Raw genomic sequence first — 25,922 nt, 5'->3', positions numbered from 1 at the left:
GTATAGTATCATATCATCTTCAAACAGTGACACCTTTATTTCTTCTTTTCCAATTTGGATTCCTTTTATTTCCTTTTCTTCTCTGATTGCTGTGGCTAAAACTTCCAAAACTATGTTGAATAAGAGTGGTGAGAGTGGGCAACCTTGTCTTATTCCTGATCTTAGGGGAAATGGTTTCAGTTTTTCACCATTGAGGATGATGTTGGCTGTCGGTTTGTCATATATGGCCTTTATTATGTTGAGGAAAATTCCCTCTATGCCTACTTTCTGCAGGATTTTGATCATAACTGGGTGTTGAATTTTGTTGAAAGCTTTCTCTGCCTCTATTGAGATGATCATATGGTTTTTCTCCTTCAGTTTGTTAATATGGTGTATCATGTGGATTGATTTGCGTATATTGAAGAATCCTTGCATTGCTGGAATAAACCCCACTTGATCATGGTGTACGTTCCTTTTAATGTGCTGTTGGATTCTGATTGCTAGTAGTTTGTTGGGGACATTTGCATCTATGTTCATCAGTGATATTGGCCTGTAGTTTTCTCTCTTTGTGACATTTTTGTCTCGTTTTTGTATCAGGGTGATGGTGGCCTCGTAGAATGAGTTTGGGAGTGTTCCTCCCTCTGCTATATTTTGGAAGAGTTTGAGAAGGATAGGTGTTATCTCTTCTCTAAATGCTTGATAGAATTCGCCTGTGAAGCCATCTGGTCCTGCGCATTTGTTTGTTGGAAGATTTTTAATCACAGTTTCAATTTCAGTGATTGTGATTTGTCTGTTCATATTTTCTATTTCTTCCTGATTCAGTCTTGGCAGGTTGTGCATTTCTAAAAATTTGTCTATTTCCTCCAGGTTGTCCATTTTATTGGCATAGAGTTGCTTGTAGTAATGTCTCATGATCTGTTGTATTTCTTCAGTGTCAGCTTGTTACTTCTCCTTTTTCATTTCTAATTCTATTAATTTGAGTCTTCTCCTTTTTTATCTTGATGAGTCTGGCTAATGGTTTATCAATTTTGTTTATCTTCTCAAAGAACCACCTTTTAGTTTTATTGATCTTTGCTATCGTTTCCTTAATTTCTTTTGCATTTATTTCTGATCTGATCTTTATGATTTGTTTCCTTCTCCTAACTTTGGGGTTGTTTTGCTCTTCTTCCTCTAATTGCTTTAGTTGCAAGGTTAGGTTGTTTATTCGAGATGTTTCCTGTTTCTTAAGGTAGGATTGTATTGCTGTAAACTTCCCTCTTAGAACTGCTTTTGCTGCATCCCATAGGTTTTGGGTTGTCCTGTCTCCATTGTCATTTGTTTCTAGGTATTTTTTGATTTCCTCTTTGATTTCTTCAGTGATCAGTTCGTTATTAAATAGTGTATTGTTTAGCCTCCATGTGTTTGTATTTTTTACAGATCTTTTCCTGTAATTGATATCTAGTCTCATAGCATTATGGTCGTAAAAGATACTTGATACATTTTCGATTTTCCTAAATTTACCAAGGCTTGATTTGTGATCCAAGATAGGATCTATCCTGGAGAATGTTCCATGAGTACTGAGAAAAATTTGTATTCTGTTGTTGTGGGGTGGCATTTCCTATGGATATCAATTAATCCCATCTTCTTTAATGTATCATTTAAAGCTTGTGTTTCCTTACTTATTTTCATTTTGGATGATCTGTCCATTGGTGAAAGTGGGGTGTTAAAGTCCCCTGCTGTGAATGTGTTACTGTCACTTTCCCCTTTTATGGCTGTTAGTATTTGCCTTATGTATTGAGGTGCTCCTATGTTGGGTGCATAAATATTTACAATTGTTCTATCTTCTTCTTGGATCGATCCCTTGATCATTATGTAGTGTCCTTCCTTGTCTCTTGTAATAGTCTTTATTTTAAAGTCTATTTTGTCTGATATGAGAATTGCTAGTCCAGCTTTCTTTTGATTTCCATTTGCATGGAATATCGTTTTCCATCCCCTCACTTTCAGTCGGTATGTGTCCCTAGGTCTGAAGTGGGTCTCTTGAAGACAGCACATATATGGGTCTTGTTTTTTGTATCCATTCAGCCAGTCTGTATCTTTTGATGGAAGCATTTAATCCATTTACATTTAAGGTAATTATCGATACGTTTGTTCCTATTCCCATTTTTTTAATTGTTTTGGGCTTGTTATTGTAGGTCTTTTCCTTCTCTTGTGTTTCTTGCCTAGAGAAGTCCTTTAGCGTTTGTTGTAAAGCTGCTTTGGTGGTGCTGAACTCTCTCAGCTTTTGCTTGTCTGTAAAGGTTTTAAATTCTCCATCAGATCTGCATGAGATCCTTGCTGGGTAATCTTGGCTGTAGGTTTTTCTCCTTCATCACTTTAAATATGTCCTGCCACTCCCTTCTGGCTTGCAGAGTTTCTGCTGAAAGATCAGCTGTTAACCTTACGGGGATTCCCTTGTGTGTTATTTGTTGTTTTTTCCTTGCTGCTTTTAGTATGTTTTCTTTGTATTTAATTTTTGATAGATTGATTAATATGTGTCTTGGCGTGTTTCTCCTTGGATTTATCCTGTATGGGACTCTCTGTGCTTCCTGGACTTGATTAACTATTTCCTTTCCCATATTAGGGAAGTTTTCAACTATAATCTCTTCAAATATTTTCTCAGTCGCTTTCTTTTTCTCTTCTTCTTCTGGGACCACTGTAATTCGAATGTTGGTGCGTTTAACGTTGTCCCAGAGGTCTCTGAGACTGTCCTCAGTTCTTTTCATTCTTTTTTCTTTACTCTGCTCTGCAGTAGTTATTTCCACTATTTTATCTTCCAGGTCACTTATCCGTTCTTCTGCCTCAGTTATTCTGCTATTAATCCCTTCTAGACTATTTTAAATTTCATTTATTGTGTTTTTCATCATTGCTTGTTTCCTCTTTAGTTCTTGTAGGTCCCTGTTAAATGTTTCTTGCATTTTCTCTATTCTATTTCCAAGATTTTGGATCGTCTTTACTATCATTATTCTGAATTCTTTTTCAGGTAGACTGCCTATTTCCTCTTCATTTGTTAGGTGTGGTGGCTTTTTATCTTGCTCCTTCATCTGCTGTGTGTTTTTCTGTCTTCTCATTTTGCTTATCTTACTGTGATTGGGTTCACCTTTTTGCAGGCTGCAAGTTCGTAGCTCCCGTTGTTTTTGATGTCTGTCTCCAGTGGCTAAGGTTGGTTCAGTGCGTTGTGTAGGCTTCCTGGTGGAGGGGAGTAGTGCCTGTGCTCTGGTGGATGAGGCTGGATCTTGTCTTTCTGATGGACAGGTCCACGTCTGGTGGTGTGTTTTGGGGTGTCTGTGGCCTTTATACGATTTTAGGCAGCCTCTCTGCTAATGGGTGGGGTTGTGTTCCTGTCTTGCTAGTTGTTTGTCATAGGGTGTCCAGCACTATAGCTTGCTGGTCGTTGAGTGAAGCTGGGTCTTGGTGTTGAGATTGAGATCTCTGGGAGGTTTTCGCCGTTTGATATTAGGTAGAGCTGGGAGGTCTCTTGTGGACCAGTGTCCTGAAGTTGGCTCTCCCACCTCAGAGGCACAGCACTGACTCCTGGCTGGAGCACCAAGAGCCTTTCATCAACACGGCTCAGTATCAAAGGGAGAAAAAGTAGAAAGAAAGAAAGAAAGAAAGAAAGATAGACGATAAAATAAAATAAAGTAAGATAAAATAATTAAAATAAAAAATAGTTATTAAGAAAAAAATTTTAAAAACAAAAATAATTAAAAAACGGATGGAGAGAACCCTAGGACAAATGGTGAAAGCAAAGCTATACAGACAAAATCTCACACAGAAGCATACACATTCACACTCACAAAAAGAGGAAAAGGGGAAAAAATAATATATCTTGCTCTCAAATTCCACCTCCTCAATTTGGGATGATTCATTGTCTATTCAGGTATTCCACAGATGCAGGGTATATCAAGTTGATTGTGGAGATTTAATCCGCTGCATCTGAGACTGCTGCGAGAAATTTCCGTTTCTCTTCTCTGTTCTCACAGCTCACAGGGGCTCAGCTTTGGATTTGGCCCCGCCTCTGCGTGTAAGTCGCTTGAGGGCGTCTGTTCTTCCGCTCAGACAGGACGGGGTTAAGGGAGCCGCTGATTCGGGCGCTCTGGCGCACTCAGGCCGGGGGGAGGGAGGGGCACGGCGTGCGGGGCGGGCCTGCGGCGGCAGAGGCCGGCGTGACGTTGCACCAGCCTGAGGCGCGCCGTGCGTTCTCCCGCGGAAGTTGTCCCTGGATCACGGGACCCTGGCAGTGGCGGGCTGCACAGGCTCCCGGGGGGGGGGGGGTGGACAGTGACCTGTGCTCGCCCACAGGCTTCTTGGTGGCGGCAGCAGCAGCCTTAGCGTCTCATGACCGTCTCTCGGGTCTGCGCTATTAGCCGCGGCTCGCGCCCGTCTCTGGAGCTCCTTTAAGCAGCGCTCTTAATCCCCTCTCCTCGCGCACCAGGAAACAAAGAGGTAAGAAAACGTCTCTTGTCTCCTCGCCAGCTCCAGACTTTTCCCCGGACTCCCTCCCGGGTAGCCGTGGTGCACTAACCCCCTGGAGGCTGTGTTCACGCCGCCGGTCCCCTCCCTGCGATCTGACCGAAGCCGAGCGTCAGCTCCCAGCCCCCGCCCACCGCGGTGGGTGAGCAGACAAGCCTCTCGGACCGGTGAGTGCCGCTCGGCACCGATTCTCTGTGCGGGAATCTCCCCGCTTTGCCCTCCGCACCCCTGTTGCTGCGCTCTCTTCCGCCACCCGCAGTCTCCGCCCACGAAGGGGCTTCCTAGTGTGTGGAAAGCTTTCCTCCTTCACGGCTCCCTCCCACTGGTGCAGGTCCTGTCGGTATTCTTTTGTCTCTGTTTATTCTTTTTACTTTTGCCCTACCCAGGTACGTGGGGAATTTCTTGCCTATTGGGAGGTCTGAGGTCTTCTGCCAGCGTTCAGTGGGTGTTCTGTAGGAGCAGTTCCACAAGTAGATGTATTTCGGATGTATCTGTGGGCAGGAAGGTGATCTCCGCGTCTCACGCTTCTGCCATTTTCCTCAACTCCTCTATGTGGGCCCTTATGTGTGAGCTGGTTCCTGCTTGGATCCTCATCCCCTTTGTGATGTGGGATATGGTGTGAGGTGGTTCCTGCTTGGTACCTCATCCCCTTTGTGATGAGGACCTTTTGGTGTGAGGTGGTTCCTGCTGTGTTCCTCATCCCATTTGTTATGTGTGCCCTGTGCTGTGAGGTGGTTCCTGCTGGGTTCCTCACCTTTTTTTTTTTTTCATTTTTTAAAGTAACAATTTTATTGGAATACAGTTGATTTACAATCTTGTGTCAGTTTAGGTATAGAGCAATTTGAATCAGTTATACATATTCATATATTCATCCTCTTTTAGATTCTTTTCCAATATAGGCCATTATAGAGTACTAAGTAGCGTTCCCTGTGCTATACAGTAGGTCCTTATTAGTTATCTATTTTATATATAGTAATGTGTATATGTCAATCCCAATCTCTCAGTTTATCCCTCCCTCCCTCCCCCTTCCTGCCTGGTAACTATAAGTTTGTTTTCTACATCTGTGACTTCTCATTACCTTTTATTATATATATTTATTTTTTTGGTACGTGGGCCTCTCACTGTTGTGGCCTCTTCCGTTGCGGAGCACAGGCTCTGGACACGCAGGCTCAGCGGCAATGGGTCATGGGCCCAGCGGCTCCACGGCATGTGGGATCCTCCCGGACCGGGGCACGAACCCGTGTCCCCTGCATCGGCAGGCGGACTCTCAACCGATGCGCCACCAGGGAAGCCCTCATTACCTTTTATTTTATTTTACATCTTTATTGGAGTATAATTGCTTTACAATGGTGTGTTGCTTTCTGCTTAATAACAGTGTAACTCAGTTATACATATACATATGTTCCCATATGTCTTCCCTCTTGCGTCTCTCTCCCTCCCACCCTCCCTATCTCACCCCTCTAGGTGTTCACAAAGCACCGAGCTGATCTCCCTATGCTATGCGGCTGCTTCCCACTAGCTATCTATTTTACGTTTGGTAGCGTATATATGTCCATGCCACTCTCTCAATCTGTCACAGCTTACCCTTCCCCCTCCGCATATCCTCAAGTCCATTCTCTAGTGGGTCTGTGTCTTTATTCCCATGTTATCCCTAGGTTCTTCATGACATGTTTTTATTCTTAGATTCCACATATATGTGTTAGCATATGGTATTTGTCTTTCTCTTTCTGACTTACTTCACTCTGTATTACAGACTGCAGGTCCATCCACCTCACTACAAATAACTCAATTTCGTTTCTTTTTATGGCTGAGTAATATTCCATTGTATATATGTGCCACATCTTCTCTATCCATTCATCCGATGATGGACACTGAGGTTGCTTCCATCTCCTGGCTATTGTAAATAGAGCTGCAATGAGCATTTTGGTACATGACTCTTTTTGAATTATGGTTTTCTCAGGGTATATGCCCAGTAGTGGCATTGCTGGGTCATATGGTAGTTCTATTTGTAGTTTTCTAAGGAACCTCCATACTGTTCTCCATAGTGGCTGTACCAATTCACCTTCCCACCAGCAGTGCAAGAGTGTTCCCTTTTCTCCACAGCTTCTCCAGCATTTATTGTTTCTACATTTTTTGATGATGCCCATTCTGACCGGTGTGAGATGATATCTCATTGTAGTTTTGATTTGCATTACTCTAATGATTCATGATGAGTTTTCTTTCATGTGCTTGTTGGCAATCTGTATATTTTCTTTTGAGAAATGCCTATTTAGGTCTTCTGTCTATTTTTGGATTGGGTTGTTTGTTCTTTTGTTATTGAGCTGCATGAGGTGCTTGTAAATTTTGGAAATTAATCCTCTGTCAGTTACTTCATTTACAAATATTTTCTCCCATTCTGAGGGTTGTCTTTTGGTCTTGTTTATAGTTTCCTTTGCTGTGCAGAAGTTTTTAAGTTTCATTAGGTCCCATTTGTTTATTTTTGTTTTTATTTCCATTTCTCTAGGAGGTGGGTCAGAAAGGATCTTGCTGTGATTGATGTCATAGAGTGTTCTGCCTATGATTTCCTCTAAGAGTTTGATATTTTCTGTCCTTACATTTAGGTCTTTAATCCATTTCGAGCTTATTTTTGTGTGTGGTGTTAGGGAGTGTTCTAATCGCATACTTTTACTTATACCTGTCCAGTTTTCCCAGCACCACTTATTGAAGAGGCTGTCTTTTCTCTACTGTATACCCTTGCCTCCTTTATCAAAGATAAGGTGACCATATGTGCGTGCGTTTATCTCTGGGCTTTCTATCCTGTTCCACTCATCTGTTCTCTTTTTGTGCCAGTACCATACTGTCGTGATTACTGTAGCTTTGTAGTATAGTGTGAAGTCAGGGAGCCTGATTCCTCCAGCTCAATTTTTCGTTCTCAAGATTGCTTTGGCTATTCGGGGTCTTTTGTGTTTCCATGCAAATTGTGAAATTTTTTGTTCTAGTTCTGTAAAAATTGTCACAGGTAATTTGATAGGGATTGCCTTGAATCTGTAGATTGCTTTGGGTAGTAGAGTCATTTTCACAATGTTGATTCTTCCAATCCAGGAACATGCTATATCTCTCCATCTATTTGTATCATCTTTAATTTCCTTCATTAGTGTCTTATAATGTACTGCATACAGGTCTTTTGTCTCCTTAGGTAGGTTTATTACTAGGCATTTTATTCTTTTTGTTGCAATGGTAAATGGGAGTGTTTTCTTAATTTCACTTTCAGATTTTTCATCATTAGTGTATAGGAATGCCAGAGATTTCTGTGCATTAATTTTGTATCCTGCTATTTTACCAAATTCATTGATTAGCTCTAGTAGTTTTCTAGTAGCATCTTTAGGATTCTTTATGTATAGTATCATGTCATCTGCAAACATTGATCGTTTTCCTCCTTCTTTCCTGATTTGGATTCCTTTCATTTCTTTTTCTTCGCTGTGCCTAAAACTTCCAAAACTATGTTGAATAATGGTGAGAGTGGGCAACCTTGTCTTGTTCTCGATGTTAGAGGAAATGGTTTCAGTTTTTCACCATTGAGAACGATATTTGCTGCGGGTTTGTCATACATGGTCTTTATTATGTTGAGGTAAGTTCCCTCTCTGCCTACTTTCTGGAGGGTTTTCATCATAAATGGGTGTTGAATTTTGTCGAAAGCTTTTTCTGCATGTATTGAGATGATCATATCGTTTTTATCCTTCAGTTTGTTAATATGGTGTATAACAGTGATTGATTTGCGTGTATTGAAGAATCCTTGCAATCCTGGGATAAACCCCACTTGATCATGGTTTATGATCCTTTTAATGTGCTGTTGGATTCTGTTTGCTAATATTTTGCTGAGGATTTTTGCATGTATGTTCATCAGTAATATTGGCCTGTAGTTTTCTTTTTTTGTGACATCTTTGTCTGGTTTTGGTATCAGGGTGATGGTGACCTCGTAGAATGAGTTTGGGAGTGTTCCTCCCTCTGCTATATTTCGGAAGAGTTTGAGAAGGATAGGTGTTAGCTCTTCTCTAAATGTTTGTTAGAATTCGCCTGTGAGGCCATCTGGTCCTGGGCTTTTGTTTGTTGGAAGATTTTTAATCACAGTTTCAATTTCAGTGCTTGTGATAAGTCTGTTTATATTTTCTATTTCTTCCTGGTCCAGTCTTGGAAGGTTGTGCTTTCTAAGAATTTGTCCATTTTATTGGCATATTGATGTTTGTAGTGATCTCTCATGATCCTTGGTATTTCTGCAGTTTCAGTTGTTACTTCTCCTTTTTCATTTCTAATTCTGTTGATTTGAGACTTCTCCCTTTTTTCTTGATGAGTCTGGCTAATGGTTTATCAATTTTGTTTACCTTCTCAAGGAACCAGTTTTTGGTTTTATGGATCTTTGCTATTGTTTCCTTCATTTCTTTTTCATTTATTTCTGATCTGATCTTTATGATTTCTTTCCTTCTGCTAACTTAGGGTTTTTGGTTTTTCTTATTCTTTCTCGAATTGCTTTCGGTGTAAGATTAGATTGTTTATTTCATATTTTTCTTGTTTCTTGAGGTAGGATTGTATTGCTGTAAACTTCCCTTTTAGAACTGCTTTTGCTGCATCCTATGGCTTTTGGGTTGTCGTGTTTTCATTGTCATTTGTTTCTAGGTATTTTTTGATTTCTTCTTTGATTTCTTCAGTGATCTCTTGGTTATTTAGTAGTGTATTGTTCAGCCTCCAGGTGTTTATATTTTTTACAGTTTTTTTTTTTCCTGTAACTGATATCTAGTCTCATAGTGTTGTGGTCAGAAAAGTTACTTGATATGACTTCAATTTTCTTAAATTTACCAAGGCTTAATTTGTGACCCAAGATATGATCTATCTTGGAGAATGTTCCACGAGCACTTGAGAAGAAAGTGTATTCTGTTGTTTTTGGTTGGAATGTCCTATAAATATCAATTAAGTCCGTCTTGTTTAATGTATCATTTAAAGCTTGTGTTTCCTTATTTATTTTCATTTTGGGTGATCTGTCCATTGGTGAAAGTGGAGAGTTAAAATCCCCTACTATTATTGTGTTACTGTGGATTTGCCCTTTTATGGCTGTTAGCATTTACCTTATGTAATGAAGTACTCCTATGTTGGGTGCATAAATATTTACAATTGTTATATCTTCTTCTTGGATTGATCCCTTGATCATTATGTAGTGTCCTTCTCTGTCTCTTGTAACAGTCTTTATTTTAAAGTCTTTGTCTGATATGAGTATTGCTACTCCAGCTTTCTTTTGATTTCCATTTGCATGGAATATCTTTTTCCAGCCCCTCACTTTCAGTCTGTGTCCCTAGGTATGTGTCCCTAGGTCTGAAGTTGGTCTCTTGTAGACAGCATATGTACAGATCTTGTTTATGTATCCATTCAGCCAGTCTATGTCTTTTGGTTGGGGCAGTTAATCCATTTACATTTAAGGTCGTTATTGATATGTATGTTCTTATTACCATTTTCTTAATTGTTTGGGTTTGTTTTTGTAGGTGTTTTCCTTCTCTTGTGTTTCCTGCCTAGAGAAGTTCCTTTAGTATTTGTTGTAGAGCTGGTTTGGTGGTGCTGAATTCTCTTAAATTTTGCTTGTCTGCAAAGGTTTTAATTTCTCCGTCGAATCTGAATGAGATCCTTGCTGGGTAGAGTAATTTTGGTTGTAGGTTTTTCCCTTTCATCACTTTAAATATGTCCTGCCACTCCCTTCTAGCTTGCAGAGTTTCTGCTGAAAGATCAGCTGTTAACCTTATGGGGATTCCCTTGTATGTTATTTGTCGCTTTTCCCTTGCAGCTTTTAATATTTTTTCTTTGAATTTAATTTTGTTTAATAAATTTATTTATTTGTTTGTTTGTTTTTATTTTGGGCTGTGTTGGGTCATCGTTGCTGTGTGCCGGCTTTCTCTAGTTGCAGTGAATGGGGGCTACTCTTCGTTGTGGTGCGTGGGCTTCTCATTGTCATGGCTTCTCTTCTTGCAGAACATGGGCTCTAGGCATGCAGGCTTCAGTAGTTGTGGCATGTGAGCTCAGTAGTTGTGGCTTGCAGGCTCTTGAGCACAGGCTCAGTAGTTGTGGCACACGGGCGTAGTTGCTCTGCCGCATGTGGGATCTTCCCGGGCCAGGGCTTGAACCTGTGTCCTTTGCATTGGCAGGCAGATTCTTGACCACTGAGCCACCAGGGAAGCCCCTGAATTTAATTTTTGATACTTTGATTAATATGTGTCTTGGCATGTTTATTCTTGAGTTTATCCTATATGGGGCTCTCTGCGCTTCCTGGACTTGATTGACTATTTCCTTTCCCTTGTTAGGGAAGTTTTCAACTATAATCTCTTCAACTATTTTCTCAGATCCTTTCTTTTTTTCTTCTTCTTCTGGGACTCCTATAATTCGAATGTTGGTGTGTTTAATGTTGTCCCAGAGGTCTCTGAGACTGTCCTCAAATCTTTTCATTCTTTTTTCTTTATTCTGCTCTGTTGTAGTTTTTTCCACTATTTTATCTTCCAGATCATTTATCCATTCTCCTGCCTCAGTTATTCTACTATTGATTCCTTCTAGAGAATTTTTAATTTCATTTATTCTGTTGTTCATCACTGTTTGTTTGCTCTTTAGTTCTTCTAGGTTGTTGTTAAATGTCTATTTTATTTTCTCCATTCTATTTCCAAGATTTTAGATCACCTTTACAATCATTACTCTGAATTCTTTTTCATGTAGACTGCCTATTTCCTCTTCATTTGTTTGGTCTGGTGGGTTTTTACCTTACCCCTTCAACTGCTGCCTATTTCTCTGTCTTCTCATTTTGTTTAACTTAAAGTGTTTGGGGTCTCCTTTTCGCAGGCTGCAGGTTCGTAGTTCCTGTTGTTTGTGGTGTCTGCTCCCAGTGGGTGAGGTTGGTTCAGAGGCTTGTGTAGGCTTCCTGGTGGGTGGGGCTGGATCTTGTCTTTCTGGTGTCTGGTGATGTGTTTTGGGGTGTCTGTGGACTTAGTATGGTTTTAGGCAGCCTCTCTGATAATGGGTGGGTTTGTGTTCCTGTCTTGTTAGTTGATTGGCATGGGGCATCCAGCCCTGGAGCTTGCTGGCTGTTGGGTGGAGCTGGGTCTTAGCGTTGAGACAGAGTGTCTGGGAGAGCTCTTGCCGATTGATATTACGTGGGGCCAGGTGGTCTCTGGTGGACCAATGTCCTGAACTTGGCTGTCCCATAGCAGAGGCTCAGGCCTGACATCAGCCCGGAGCACCAAGACCCTGTCAGCCACATGGCTCAGAAGGAAAGGGAGAAAAAAAGAAAGAAAAAGAATTATTAAAATAAAGAAATAATAATTTTTAAAAAAGAAGAGAGCAGCCAAACCAATAAACAAATCCACCAATGATAACAAGTGCTAAAAACTATACTAAGATAAACATAAAAATCAGAAACAAATCAGTCATGGACAGCAGACCCCAAGCCTACAGTTGCTCCCAAAGTCTACCGCCTCAATTTTGGGGTGATTAGTTGTCTATTCCACAGATGCAGGTACATCAAGCTGATTGTGGGAATTTAATCTGCCGCTCCTGAGGCTGCACAGAGAAATTACCCTTTCTCTTTTTTGTTCACACAGCTCCTGGGGTTCAGCTTTGGTTTTGGCCCCAAGGTCTGTTCCAAGACAGAACGGGGTTAAAGCAGTGGCTGATTAGGGCTCTCTTGCTCACTCATGCTGCGGGGTGTGGGGTACGGTAGTTATAATTGGAATGCGGGGCGAGCCTGCGCGGCAGAGGCCAGCGTGACATTGCAACAGCCTGAGGTGCACCGTGTATTCTCCCAGGGAACTTGTCCCTGGATCACAGGACCCTGGCAGTGGCATGCTACACAGGCTCCCGGGGGTGTGTGGATAGTGACCTGTGCTTGCACACAGGCTTCTTGGTGGCTGCAGGAAGTGAAATGCTCCTTAGCGTCTCTGGTGTCCGAGCTGATAGCTGCGGCTCGCGCCCATCTCTGGAGCTCATTTAGGCAGTGCTCTGCCTTCTGGGCAGACAGGGAAGGAATCCCCTCTCCTCGCGCACCCTGAAACAATGGTCTCTTGCCTCTTAGGCAGCTCCAGACTTTTTCCCGGACTCCCTCCCGGCTGGCTGTGACGGCAGTAGCCCCCTTCAGGCTGTGTTCACGCAGCCAACACCAGTCCTCTCCCTGGGATCTGACCTCCAGAGCCCGGAGCCTCAGCTCCCAGCCCCACCCGCCCTGGCGGGTGAGCAGACAGGCCTCTCGGGCTGGTGAGTGCCGGTCGGCACCGATCCTCTGTGCGGGAATCTCTCCGCTTTGCCCTCCGCACCCCTGTTGCTGCGCTCTCCTCCGCAGAAGCTTCCCCCGCTCCGCTTCCCGCAGTCTCCGCCTGCGAAGAGACTTCCTAGTGTGTGGAAACCTTTCCTCCTTCACAGCTCCCTCCCACTGGTGCAGGTCCCGTCCCTATTCTTTTGTCTGTGTTTTTTCTTTTGCCCTACCCAGGTACGTGGGGGGTTTCTTGCCTTTTGGGAGGTCTGAGGTCTTCTGCCAGCGTTCAGTAGGTGTTCTGTAGGAGTTGTTCCACGTGTAGATGTATTTTTGATGTATTTGTGAGGAGGAAGGTGATCTCCACGTCTTACTCCTCTGCTATCTTGAAGGTCTCCCCTGGTTTTGTTTCTTAAATTGATCTATCAGGGGCCAATATTTTTTGTAACATGTAATAATGATAAGGTACAGAAAAAAATAAAATTAAAAAATCCAAAATGCAAGACCAACTTTTTTTTTTTTTTTTTTTTTGGTGCAGTACACGGGCCTCTCACTGTTGTGGCCTCTCCCATTGCGGAGCACAGGCTCCGGACGCACAGGCTCAGCGGCCATGGCTCACGGGCCCAGCCGCTCTGTGGCATGTGGGATCTTCCCGGACCGGGGCACGAACCTGTGTCCCCTGCATCGGCAGGCGGACTCTCAATCACTGCACCACCAGGGAAGCCCAAGACCAACTTTTTAATTACTGGATTCAACAGACGTTAAATTATATTTCCAAAGTACATTACATGCACTCATTGGAACGTAACATTTTTAATAACTTGGAATTGTTTTTCACTTCAGTTTTCCTCCACTCAAATCTGGAAAGCATGAGGCGCTCACTAATTAGAGGTAACCATAGTTACCAAGTTATCTTCAAAATACATCTAAGAGTTCCTTTTTTTTTCTTCTTGGTTTTAATTCTACAAAAAGCATTTCATTTGTCGGTGGTTCTTGTTCTCTTTTCAGTTTCATTGAGTGATTTTCCAAGCTCTGAAGCCTTTTGGCAGTCATATTCAAGTTCCAACGTTAAGATAAAATAAATCACCCATTCTTAGAATAAACAGTCTGAGGGCCTGAATTATCTGGTTTTAAAATTTCAGCTGACTAGGTGGGTTAACCAGCCGCTTGGCAAACAGAATCCTGCAGATTTCAACGTGTTTCTCTATGGAGAGAAGCTGGCACCCACAGGAGTGGTTTTTTTAAAAAACCGTCCACTTGAGGGCATTGTCATCTTCTGTAGAGGAGGAATCGATGCCCATTTCTTCAGTTAGCTAAGTTACTAAGTATGAAGAATTTCACTGATACCCAGATTCCAATGCTGCAGTGATGATTAGATGTCTCTTTGAGTCTGGCTCCTGGGGCAGCTGCCTAGCTGTCTTGCCCCTGAATTCAGCCAGCTCTGCTGCTCTCTCCCAGCCTCTGAATCTTACCTGCCATCATTCTTGGAACATTATACTATGCTTTTGTGAATCTCCCACTGGAGTTCTTGGTTGCTGTACCTGCCACATCAGCATAGTGCCTGGCACACAGGTGCGTTTCCATGCTTGTTGTCGGGCTAGTGAAGAGCTTGTAACAGTCCACACGAGGTGATACCAGAGAGCAGCTGAATCCTTTCCAGAATGGAACTTGGGAAAAGATCAAACACTTTGAGTCACTCTGGCTGCAGTCCAGAGGTGTTAGGGCAGGTAAGGCTTGAACTCTTGCCAATTCTGCCTGCTTCCATGTGCCCAGACCAGCATGTGAGCCATGGAAAGGAAAGGTTTGGAAAAGTTGTTAGTCTTGGAGCTTGATTAGATGTAACATCCCACTTGTCACTAATCCCATTTGTGCTGTCTTGAGATTTTCCAAACCAGAAGCCTCTTGGGAGTCACAGTAAAGGATTCAAAATTAAGATAATAAAATAAGCCACCCAATCTTAGAGAACAGCCTGATGCTGTGAATGACTGGGTTTTTAAATTTCAGCACATCTTGAGATAATATTTCATCAAGATCCTAGAATTTCAGCAGAAACTACCAGGCCCTGGTGGGCAGAGAGGAGGCAGGGACAGTCCCTGAAGGCTATGAGTGGGGCCTTTCTTGAGCCTAACACAGCTGAGGACCAGAAGTGGGGTCTGGGCCACAGACATCTCCAGGAGATGCCCCTTCGTTCTGGCTCGAGGAGTGAAAAAGGGAATTCCTAATGGCCAGAGAGCATGAACATTCCCTGTTTTTTTCTTTCTTCTCTTTCTTTCATGCCACAGCCCCCAGGCGAACCCACAGCTGCCTGTGGTAGCAGTCAGTCATGAGCCTGGCCAGGGCCAAAACTCTAAGGAAGGGGAAACTTTTTCTTGGATCAGAGGAGCTGTGATCCCAAGAGGGTGGAGTCAATCCCCATTGCTTTTTCTCTCTCTCTATTATTCTGCTACTTGGACCTGAAAATGGGCCCAAACGTGGCAGTGTGTGGCAGAATAGGGTAACCAGAGCCCCAAGTTTTTGGGTGGAGGACCAAAAAGAGGAGCCCCAGGGAACTGGAAAGTACTGGGGAGATCATAGAAAGGGAGTAGCTCAGGAAAGCAACCGCATATAGTCCTTCATGAACTCCAGGGCTCACCCCAAGCCATGCAAGCTTGAATCTGGTCCTAATTAGCATATCAAAGACTTTGAGAACGAAAGTAACACATAGACCACCATCTACTTCCCAGACTGGTCACTGGGTGGTGCCCAACTGATATGGAACCAAACAGCAGTATGCCTTCCTTGGAAACTGAACTGACCACCAGTCTTTCCAATGTCTGTCCCCTTTGGGGCTGCATGTCCTGTTGCATTGGGCCACCTGAGGCCTTTGCTGGATAAAACCCTGGGTTCCTGGGCGCCTCAGCCAGGAGGTACAGAAAGGCTGCTGTGTGATGGCTGGTGTTAGATGATCCCTGGACATCCCTTTGGACTAGTTCTCTCTGCTGATCCTGGCAGAGACCCAATAGAGGGAGTGGGCCACGAAAAGAGAGCTTCTGCTCTGGGTAACTACCACATCCCCCAGAACATGCCCGGCAATACATGTCTGGAATACGGTGAAACCCAAGGGGTTGTAATCACAGACTCTTTTCTATACTGTCGTGACTCCAAGTGTGGTCCAGGACCAGATATTACCTGGGGGCTTGCTTAGACCACAGCCCAGAACTGCTTAGTCAGAATGTGCAGTTCATCAAGATTTCCAGGTGATTCATACCTACTCCAGAGTCTGAGAAGTGCTAGAGCGATGGAGGTCACGCTAACCTAGGAGCCATATGCCCACAAGTCTGTGAATTTCTTTAGCTGGGGAACCACGGGCTAGTCACTTTCATCTCTCAGAGTCTGTTTCCTCATTTGTAAAAGGACAATAACCTCTGTGCCACAGGGCCATGGAGAGGTCCAATACATATAAAAGTGCTGACCAGCGCTGTCCCATTATTTGTTTAAAGGCCAAGAGCACCCCCAGAGAAACCCTGGTGTGGGATGCAGCTGGCAGATGAGAGCACCCCGTGGGGATGGGCTGATGGAAACCTCCATCTCCAGTTGCCTCTCTGGGATTCACCCAGACAAACGAGTAGCACTATAAGCTGGGCAGGTTATTTTTGCAATGGTGCCCCACTGGGGCCCAGGGCCCAGGGAGGCCAGGGCTGGGCCGTGGAGCTGACACAGAAGGCCCTTTCACTAGCTACCTGGCCTGAAGTAGAGAAGCCAGCTCTGTGCCTGACCCTCATTTCTCAAGTGCTTTCTGGGACCATCTACCACAGGGATTCCTCCTTGAGCCACATACATCAGGAATCCCTCCTTGAATGTTCTGAGGATTAAAGGACCCTTTGCCCTCGGTAGAAACAGGGAATAAGGGGCAGAATGAAATCACTTTAATAGCATAGCAACACTTTAGGAACGGGGAGTGTGGGTCACAGATGAGGGAAACATTTTGTCTTCCACTTGTTACATTTCTGCTAAGGTGCATGGTTGCATTGGACAACGTTACAGACAGATTTTTCACATTGAACACTTAATAAATAGATACTTTAAATGTCAGACGTCAGAGACAACGAGTTATGAGCGTGATTGTTTTCTTATTCTGCCTCCTCTGAGTCAGGAGTTTGCTTCCTGTTGCGCTGACGAAGGCTGGGTCTTCTAGGAGGTGTATTCATACTCCTCGGCACTGCGCCGGCCGAAATCCATCCAGCCAGTGTAGTCCCGGTCACTTATCCTGTGGCTGGGGTCCAGGCTCTGCAGGTTCTTGATTCCAGACATTCGGCCAGAAGGAGCTACAAGGGGCAGAGAGGAAGGAAACGGGACCATTATATCTAAGAGCATCACATGTTCAGTTTGTAAAGGAAAACAATAGAAAAGGCCAGACAATACATAACATGTACCTTCTGAAAGGTATCAAAGAGGTATCAAGATAGTGGGACTGCTGGGCCAAAATCTAAGCGAGGGGAAGGACCCATGTCTGTTTAACTGGAGACATGGTAGTCTTTTCTAGTCGTGGGTGTGGTTTGCGATCTGTATGAATTTAGGTGAATTCATTCACTCTCACCTTTGACAGCTGGGACCTGCCTAGGTTTTTCTACTCCTAGGGGTGTTTTCCTTTATGTAGCTGGCTCTCAGCAGGTGCTAACGCAGAATTTCCCCAGTACTACTCACTTCTAAAGTTTACACCTTAATATCCCTGAGCCTGCCTGACTCTTTTTTTTTTTGCGTTATGCGTGCCTCTCACTGTCGCGGCCCCTCCCGTTGCGGAGCACAGGCTCCGGATGCGCAGGCTCAGCGGCCGTGGCTCACGGGCCCAGCCGCTCCGCGGCACGTGGGATCCTCCCGGACCGGGGCACGAACCCGCATCCCCTGCATCGGCAGGTGGACTCCCAACCACTGCGCCACCAGGGAAGCCCCCTGAGTCTTTTTAAGGTAATGGAATTACGATATTTTGATGTTAGGATGTTTTTTTAAAAATGGAATCCAGTCCCACTGCTAGATAAATACTGTTTTAAAATTATTAATTTGAAAGCTACCTTCTCTTTTAAAAAAATGGTATTGAGAAAAAGGCACACCATCGGATTAAAATCTCAGCACCTCAGTAACACTCAAAGAAGGGTGGACAGAACAAAGAGGTAATTTAATCCAGCCATTTTGACCAAAATGCAATAACTGAACCTGAAATGGGCCCTTAGGGATGGGGAGTTAAGTCCTTAGGAACAGGATGAGTCCAGGAATGATTCACGTTGAGCGGATAGGGCCATGATGAGGCATGTGACAGTCCTGGCCTACGGATCACACAGAGTGGTTTCCTGTGTAGAAAATCAGTATCATACCTTCTCTTATACAGCCTAAGGGCCAAGAAAGGTCCCTCAGGGACCTCGACAGGCAAAGCCCAGGTGACTTCAAGGGCAGAGGGGTGGAAGATCACTCGATGGTTCCTGTTGTATTGGGAGCCACTGTGGTCCCACAGCTGGCATTGAGCTCTTCTGTACAAGGCTGCCCTTGCCAACTCCTGCCCACAGGATGCATCGAGTCAGACCACGGCTTATTCATTGATGACAGTGCGGAAGCAGGTATTCTGTCTTGTTGGATAATCAAATAAAGCTAGCTAAATTAAAAACCAGAAACAACCCTACAGAGCAGGTTATATCCCCACCCTTACTTCCTCTCCCCTCTCTCTTCCCCCACCCCCCGCCCCATTAATTCCCAGCTTTGGAACTAAGCGTCACCCCAGCACATTCCAGCCCTTTGCAGGTATCCTCAGTCTATGCAGAGGAAAAACAGCCCCTGCTGTTTGACTGTTCAACTCCTTTCAGGTGAAATATTAGCCCTTGCATTCAGCCAAACTCTCAGACCCAGTTATCTGTGCACAGTCACACGGCAATATGCCCCATCCTCCTGCCTGTTGCTGCTGACGTACACATGGTTCTGTGCATTTACCAGGGTCCTCACTCACTTAGTGGACACAGAGTAGGCACTTACACCTGACTTACACAACTGAAGGTCCGGGCTCCTTGAAATTTTAAATCTCGTAATAGGCAGTACAGCTGGGAAGCTGAATGGCTTCCAGACGTTCCAGGGAGGGCAGGACTTGAGTAGACTCTCAGCCCTGATGCTGCCTAGATGTGCTACCTCATGTAGGTCACTCAGTCTTCCAGAATCCCAGCTTCCACACTGACACAAGGAGGATAATAGACCTTACTGCGCAGGGCTGTTGTGAGGATGAAGAGAGACAATACAGATGTAGCCCTGGGCTTTGCTGGACTTGGGGCAGGTGTACACTAATAGAATTGCTTCTCCTCAGGTCATTGAAAGCTCTACAGACAGTTTCTAATGATAAACTCTTGAGCACTCCCCAAAGGGTGCGTTATCTTGTTTGGAATCTTTAAGCATAATATATACTATAGTTGAGTAAATATTCACTGTGATCTCAAAATGTGTAAAACAGTCAAAGAAACTCTATAGATGTAGATACTTATTTCTAGTTCATATTTGTCAAATAGAAGAGCTTGATTATTTTCTAGTTAGTGCTGACCCTGGGTGTTGGCAGCTAAAGTTCCAAGTGACGGGTATTCCCGTATGAGTTTGTTTGTCACGGCAGGCTGATGGCAAAGGGCTGAGAAGAGGCACCAGGAAGGACCTTCCAGCTAAGATTTGTGGTTTAAAGCCACTGTTGAATGTCAGTTCTAGGGAAATAATCTGGTAATTGGCTTTTTTACCCACAACTGTTTCTGGTGGATCTTTCTTGAAGGTATGAAGGGGCTTGCAGATTATGGTCAATGAAAAGCCTACGATATTTCAGACTGGTCTGGCTGAAATTCAACCCATATCCAAGGACAGATACTAAACTACTTTCAGGCAGACAATCAGCAGGCACCCCCCAAATTTTCAGATGTTCTCTGTCATCTGACTAGTATTTCCACATCTTTCAGTTTAATTAGCAGGAAAGCAAAATAGAAGATGGTAGTTGGGACAATTTCCCAATGAGAGGATGAAATATAACAAATCATCTTCTGTTCTTTCCTTCTGAAATCCCCTGGTAAAAAGGTCCCTTCTCACCTTCATATGGAATTATAGGAGATTCTGGAGAGCCAAGCCCTTTATTTTCTCCCCATCTCGTCAAGCCATGAGTTAAATTTCAAATCCAGGCCGTGGCACACCAGCAGGTTAAAAGAGCCTCATGGGAATGGAGCCCACCCCTCCCCCTCCCAGCAGCTGTGCTTTATTGTCCAGCTGTGTTGGTCCAGTTTAAAATACCGCTCCCCAGTCAGTGTGTTCACCATCAGTATCACTGTGGATAAAGTTGGTAGGAAAAAATCTGCCCCAGTCCAAAACACGATTTCCAGGAATTCTAGAGATGAATGAGCCTCCCTCTGAATCTCAGAAAGACCAGGAAGGGGCCGAGGGGAACCCCACCCTCATACCCTTTTTATAGATGAGATAGCCAGGCCCAGGAAGGGGACAGGGCTGTCCATATGCCACTTAGCTACTGAGCTACTGAATCACCTTATTCCTGGAGAGAGACTTTGAGGCTGAGAAAAGTGTGGCTTGTTTAGCTCCTGCTGGAGGCAGAAGGGAGAGACAGGGAGGCAGCCTGCGTACCTTTCCGAGACTGCTGGATGTACCTGGCCAGCAGCGCGCCCAGGTGCGCTCGGGATTCGTCGTCCACTCTCCGCACGGCCCTCAGCTGCCTCCGCGGGGCCTCGTCCTCCTGCTGCGACCAGGCGCCCGCGGGGTCCGCGGGAGGCACGGGCTGCGCCAGGGCGCTCGCCGCCAGGACAGCCATCAGCACGCACAGGCACAAGCCACCGTTCATGGCTGCGGGGAGCAGAGGGAAGGGGACGTGAACGAAAAGGTGGGGCCTCCGCGGGCTCTCGCGGAGGGTCGGGCCCCCGAGGTACGGAGAAGGGGGCTCAGTCCAAACGCGCGGGGCTCGGGACCCGCCAGGCAGGTGCAAGCGCGAGGGAGCCGTGACCCCAGCGGGCGCGTCCGGGCTCACCGCGCTCGTCTTTTTGGGGAACCACAGCCGGGGCTGGGCAGTGGTGCAGGGGGCGGAGAGAGATCCTGTCCTCTGCCCTGTTTGGCAGAAGGAACGTCTTCTGTTTTGCTTTAGTTTGAGGAAGTGTTACAGAGTGTCGTCTCTCTTCTCCTAACTGGAAAAGCAAGAGATTAAAGATAGGTGAAAATTATCCTAAAGAGAAGACTCTGTGGGAGAAATGAGACCCTTGAGGAATAGTAGCACCTTTCCAGAGAGCTAAGAAGCTTCCAATAGGGAAATAAATGGTGAAAAACCAAGAAGCACGGTTTAAAATGTGGGAGCAATAAATAAAAGCCACATCTTTCAAGTTTCTTCAAGGTGCACATGGGAATTGGCAGTAAGCCACTACGCAAAGCACAGGCAGATTTTTTTTTAAAAGAAAGTCAGAAATCTGCGCTCAGTCATCGGGCTTCAGCCAAGCACCGCTGCATTTTAGATCCGCCGGCAGATAAAACATGCACGTTTCTGTCCCCCAAAGACTTGAATTTCCCTGCAGTCTTCATAAAATGAATTTAAATCTTAAAACCTCTCGGTGGTTTATTTGAAAGGATTGCAAAGTAGACTGCCCCGATGTGTAACATCTAGCAAATCGCAATTTACATGCTAATCCGAGCAAACAGAAAGATGATACTCCAGCGTTGCCTGCGCGAGAGAAGAACAAAGCCGGCGAGTAGAAGTCCCTAAAGCAGCTCTACCCACCCGCACTGTCCTTTCCGACTTCAAGAAATGTCTTTCGAGCCGTCGGAAAGAAGACACAGGAAACAGAAAAATGAAACGGAAGGGGCACGAAAGTGAAGACACCCTTGTTCGCTTGGATGAAGGGCACTTCGCACCTGGATCCCCCAAAGCGGGGAACCTACCTTCGGAGCAGGACGCGACCGGCTTCGCGGTCCTGCCAGAGCAGCGGGGGAGCCGAGGCAAGTTCACGGTAGGCGGGCAGGAGGCTGCCTCTTAAAATAGCCCCGCCTGAGCCGTTGGCCAGTCATCTATTTACCCAGCGCTGACGCAGCCGGGTAGCGACACGTGGTCAGAGGGCGGCAACCGGGGCGACAAAAGATTGAGGTGGCTGCCGGGAGAGAGGGGGCAATGGCCCAGCGGAGCCGGGTGAACCTGTCCCAGGCGGGGTGTCCGGCGTCAGCCCTGTCTCTGTCGGGAGAGCGTCCTCCCCAAGCCGGGCCCACCCCCTCTCCCTTGCCCATTCCAGCTCGAAGCTCCCCCTCTCAGGGCGGGAGACCTAGGAATGGGGACCCTCCTCCGGGATGGAGAAGCTGCCCGCACGCCTATAGTCCGCTCGGGGGACCAGAGGGGCCAGAAGGGAAACTGGGGGTCGGGTGGAGGGGACGCTAGACCAGGCTGGGTGTCAGCAAAGTGTAATTCTGAGATGGAGGAAGTGTCGGCCCCGCTTGGAGCATCCCAAGCAGCTCTGGTCTTTTGACCCGAGAGTGGGCTTCCTCCGGGGGGGAGGGAAGAGGGGTCTTCACTTTGTTCTCAGCCGCATGAAAAGCCCTCGAAGTTCTCCAGGATTCCGAGGGCAAGGGTTCCCGGGTCAGTGAAAGGGCTCGGCTACGGCTGGCTGTTGGCGTCCTGGGCCCCGATTCCCATAGCTGTAAAATGAGCATGACCCCACTGGGAGTTTGGGAAAGGGCTGTGTTTTCTTCCGAGCGGAGCTACCTCCTGCCCGCGGTGGCCGCGGCTCCTTGTGGCCAAGTGGCGCCAGCGAGTGTCCCCCAAATCCTCCCAGTCCCCATTCCCCTGTGGCATCGGCATCCGCCACTCCCACCTTCCCTGAGTACCCGAGCCGTCACACCTGGCCCGGTCCCCGCCGGCTCTGAAATAAGGACCTCGCCCCTCGTCACTCAACCACCTGGTAGGGACACGGGTGGCGCCGCGGCCGCTGTGCGCCCTTCCCTGCGCGGTCGCGTCCCTGGCTCCGTAGCAAGGCGACCCCCAGCTAGTGCACCGTAGGGGTCTACATCCACCTCCGCCTTGAAGCCGTTTGGTTTAGAGTCCGCTAGTTGGTGCTCCAGTTCGCCGCGTCCTGCAGAAGTCACTGACAACCCCGTTTCACCGTCGGCAACCTAGGCGCGAACAGGAGCAGCGCCTGGCCGAGGCTCCTCCACAGACCCCTGGAGCCTCAGCGCACCGAGGCCTTCCATCCTGGGGCTTGGGGGTCGCCACCCATCCCTCGTCCCCTCCCGGGGTCCTCCACTCCTCCCCCTTTTTTCCCTCCCGGAGAAAGATTTGGAAGTGATTCTTTCAAAATGGGAATCTGTACTCAGCTCCCTGGACGGTGGGACTGTAGGGATCGAGGTGGGTGGGGAGCCGGCGAGGGGCGGGGAGCTTGGCAGGGAGCCGCCTCTGGTTGCCGTCCCGCTTTCTAAACTCTAGAAGCTGCTGCATTTCTGCAATCTAAAGGCAACATTTTTGAAACAGAGCTGCAGATTAGATGTTTTCCAGTGGTTTTCCCACGAGGCTGCTGTGTAGTTCAGTTGGGGAAACTCGTTTGATTTGTGACTGTGGCCAAGACGTGTCTGAGAACACAAAAGTTGTTATAGAGCATAATCACCTAAGGCAGGGGCCCCCAATTCCCGGGCTGCGGACCGCTAACGGTCCGCGGCCTGTTAAGGACCCGCGGCGGAGCAGGAGGTGAGTGGCGGGTAGCGGGCGAGCTGGTGAAGCTTCATCTGCCGCTCCCCATGGCTCCCCGTCGCTGGCATTACCACCTGAACCATCACTCGCATTACCGCGTGAAACATCCGCCCACCCCTACTCCCGTCTGTGGAAAAATTGTCTTCCAGTAAACCGGTACCTGGTGCCAAAAAGGTTGGGGACCTCTGACCTAAGGGGCTTGTTCAAACACCTCCCAGAGTCTCTGATTCAAGTAGGTCTGAGGTGGAGCCCAGGAACCTTCATTTCTAACAAGTTCCTTAATGCTGCTGGTGGTGCTTCCCTGACCACACTTAGAGACCCACTGCTGTAGAATTTCCTTAGGGTAAGCCAGTTACTGAACTCCCTTCCCTCCATCCATTTAGTTAACATTTATTGAACAATTTTCCTTGTGTCCTGTCTGTCCTCTCCTCATTTCCTCACTTCTGGTATCTGGGATCATCTCCCAAATAAACCACCTGCCCCCAAGCTTTTGTCTCATTTCAGGATAATACTACTGAAGATACCAACTGTCGATCAGGCACTGTTGGATTACAACAGAGAGAAAAACAGGCAAAATCCCTGCACTTATGGTGCTTCCATTCTAATTGGGGAGACAGATAATAAACAAGAAAAATATTAGCAGGTGCAGTAGGTGATGGATGGTCACAAATGCTTAGGAGAAAAGTAGAGGCAGGAGAGGGTATGAGGGGGGTTGGGCAGGGTATCTGCATGAACACGTGCAAACCCCTGCTTGAGGTCCCTCTGTGAGGGTCTTTGACATGTAGACCTCACTGCTCATGTTAAGGTGAAATGGTTTTTCTTCTCAATACAAATAAAGACCAGGGAAGTTGTAATGGAATTTTACCTTGTTTGGAGGTTCTTTTTCTATTTTACCAAGTGTGAGATGGCAATTAAATTTTACCCCAATTTTACCCTTGTCTCAGGAAAGGAACAGAAAAGGGCAGAGCCCTCTCTGTTGCCCCCCGCCAACCCCAGCCAACCTCTTATCACTGAGTGAGACTCACAGCTGGGACTCAGATGCCCCATGATGTGGAAGGTCCCTAGCTTCATGCAGGGAACTGAAAGGGTGGGAACCATATCCAGATGTGTCATCGGAGAGAGAGTAGAGGCGAGAGAAAACCTGTGACTGTTTATTGGTTTGGAATCTAGAAATTTCCATCTGATTGTGGTGAAAATAATTTTAGTGAGGTCCCGTTCAGAGTTGGGGAGGCATCCCCAAAAGCAGTCCCTGAAACAGGAATGTGATCGTTTCCAGGTAGTATCTCAAAGACATGGGAAATATCTGAAAGATATATGTCCATTTTGCTTTTGTACAAAACTTAGTGGAATTTCCAGGGACCTACTAGAGACTCCTACTTTATTATTCATGGAATTTAAACTTGTTACAGTGATCCCCATTTAAAGGAGGTCAGGCGAATGTTTGCTGTGATTAGAAATGTGTTTGAAGGCTTCCATTTGGGATCTTGAATTGTTTTCTCTTGACCTTGTATTAGAAATGCCATTATTTGTCCTGGAATTTTCCACAGGCCCACATAGCCGATGTCATCTGCCATTACATGAAGCAATTTGACAGAAAAGTAAGAGTAGCTGTGGTCATGGTGAACAGTTTCCTTTTCCTAATGACGAGTTCCTTCAGAATCTCTTGTCTCAGTTCAGACGTTCACAAAAGCAAGGCTGAGACAAGCACCTGGGTGCAGGGAGATTACTTGGGAGTGATCTCAAGGAAGCAGGAGTGAAGGAGCAGGGAAGAGACAGAAGAAAATCAAGTGCATGTTAATGAGGGGGTTACTGCTGTGGACTCAATCCCGCTGAGGTCTCTGTGAGATAATCCAAGTCACACACATCGTAACCAGCACCCCCGAGCTTGGAAGGAGAGCAGTTCCTCAGTAGATGTTTAACTGAACTCTTCATCTGTACGAACATCTCATCTGCCAGTACGCCAGAGGACAGGAACCATGATTTATTCTCCCAATGCAAGAATGAACCTGGCCACATGCTAAGTGATCAGTACATGTTCACTGAGGAAACAACTCTTAGTTTAGTTGACTGGATTCACAAGACATATAGCGGTGAATGAAAAGCCATCGGTTGGCCCTCGGCTGGGTCATGGACTCCCAAATAGCCACAGCAATTGTTTGTCTCCCAAATAGCCACAGGAATTGTTTGTAACACCATTTCTTTTAGCCATGGATGTAAGAGCCACCAGAAATGGGAGGTTGCCTCCTGAATAGGTGACAGGAAAGAGGAGAGGTCATCTCCCAGCCCATTGATCCCCACATGCAGAATGAGCCTTTGCTTTTCAAGCTAATAATGAAAAGCCAACAGGAATTGTAGTTGCCGGGGAAACCATCCACCAGTGTCTCCAGGCCTGTCTTTTGGGTCACTTTCCTTTGTAGAAGTTTTAAGAGCAGCCTCTATGGCCATAATTGGGAAAAGTTAATGAACAGGGAGACTTAAATTCTCTGAGGGGCAGTCTGAAGTCTTTGA

General features: G+C 46.0%; 1 protein-coding gene across 1 annotated transcript; it reads right to left on the bottom strand.

The window, feature by feature from the left end:
• Positions 1 to 16,597: 16,597 nt before the first annotated feature.
• Positions 16,598 to 21,686, bottom strand: CCK (cholecystokinin). Its single transcript, XM_007463234.1, has 3 exons — positions 21,626 to 21,686; positions 20,330 to 20,545; positions 16,598 to 17,016 (listed from the first exon to the last, which is right to left on the bottom strand). Exons 2-3 carry the CDS (start codon positions 20,541 to 20,543, stop codon positions 16,883 to 16,885), a joined length of 348 nt encoding a protein of 115 aa, XP_007463296.1. The 5' UTR covers positions 20,544 to 20,545; positions 21,626 to 21,686; the 3' UTR covers positions 16,598 to 16,882.
• Between the last annotated feature and the right edge of the window lie 4,236 nt (positions 21,687 to 25,922).

Source organism: Lipotes vexillifer, unplaced genomic scaffold (genome assembly GCF_000442215.2).
Source record: "Lipotes vexillifer unplaced genomic scaffold, Lipotes_vexillifer_v1.1 scaffold820, whole genome shotgun sequence".
Classification (NCBI taxonomy): domain Eukaryota; kingdom Metazoa; phylum Chordata; class Mammalia; order Artiodactyla; family Lipotidae; genus Lipotes; species Lipotes vexillifer.
This window is presented reverse-complemented; position numbering and strand designations above follow the sequence as displayed.

What these genes read in the sequence shown, in the direction of transcription:
- CCK (XM_007463234.1), bottom strand. Translation starts at nt 20,543, where the DNA reads ATGAACGGTGGCTTGTGCCTGTGCGTGCTGATGGCTGTCCTGGCGGCG. An exon ending in CATCCAGCAGTCTCGGAAAG is followed by an intron (nt 17,017 to 20,329) that starts GTACGCAGGCTG and finishes TGCCCCTTGTAG; the next exon opens with CTCCTTCTGGCCGAATGTCT.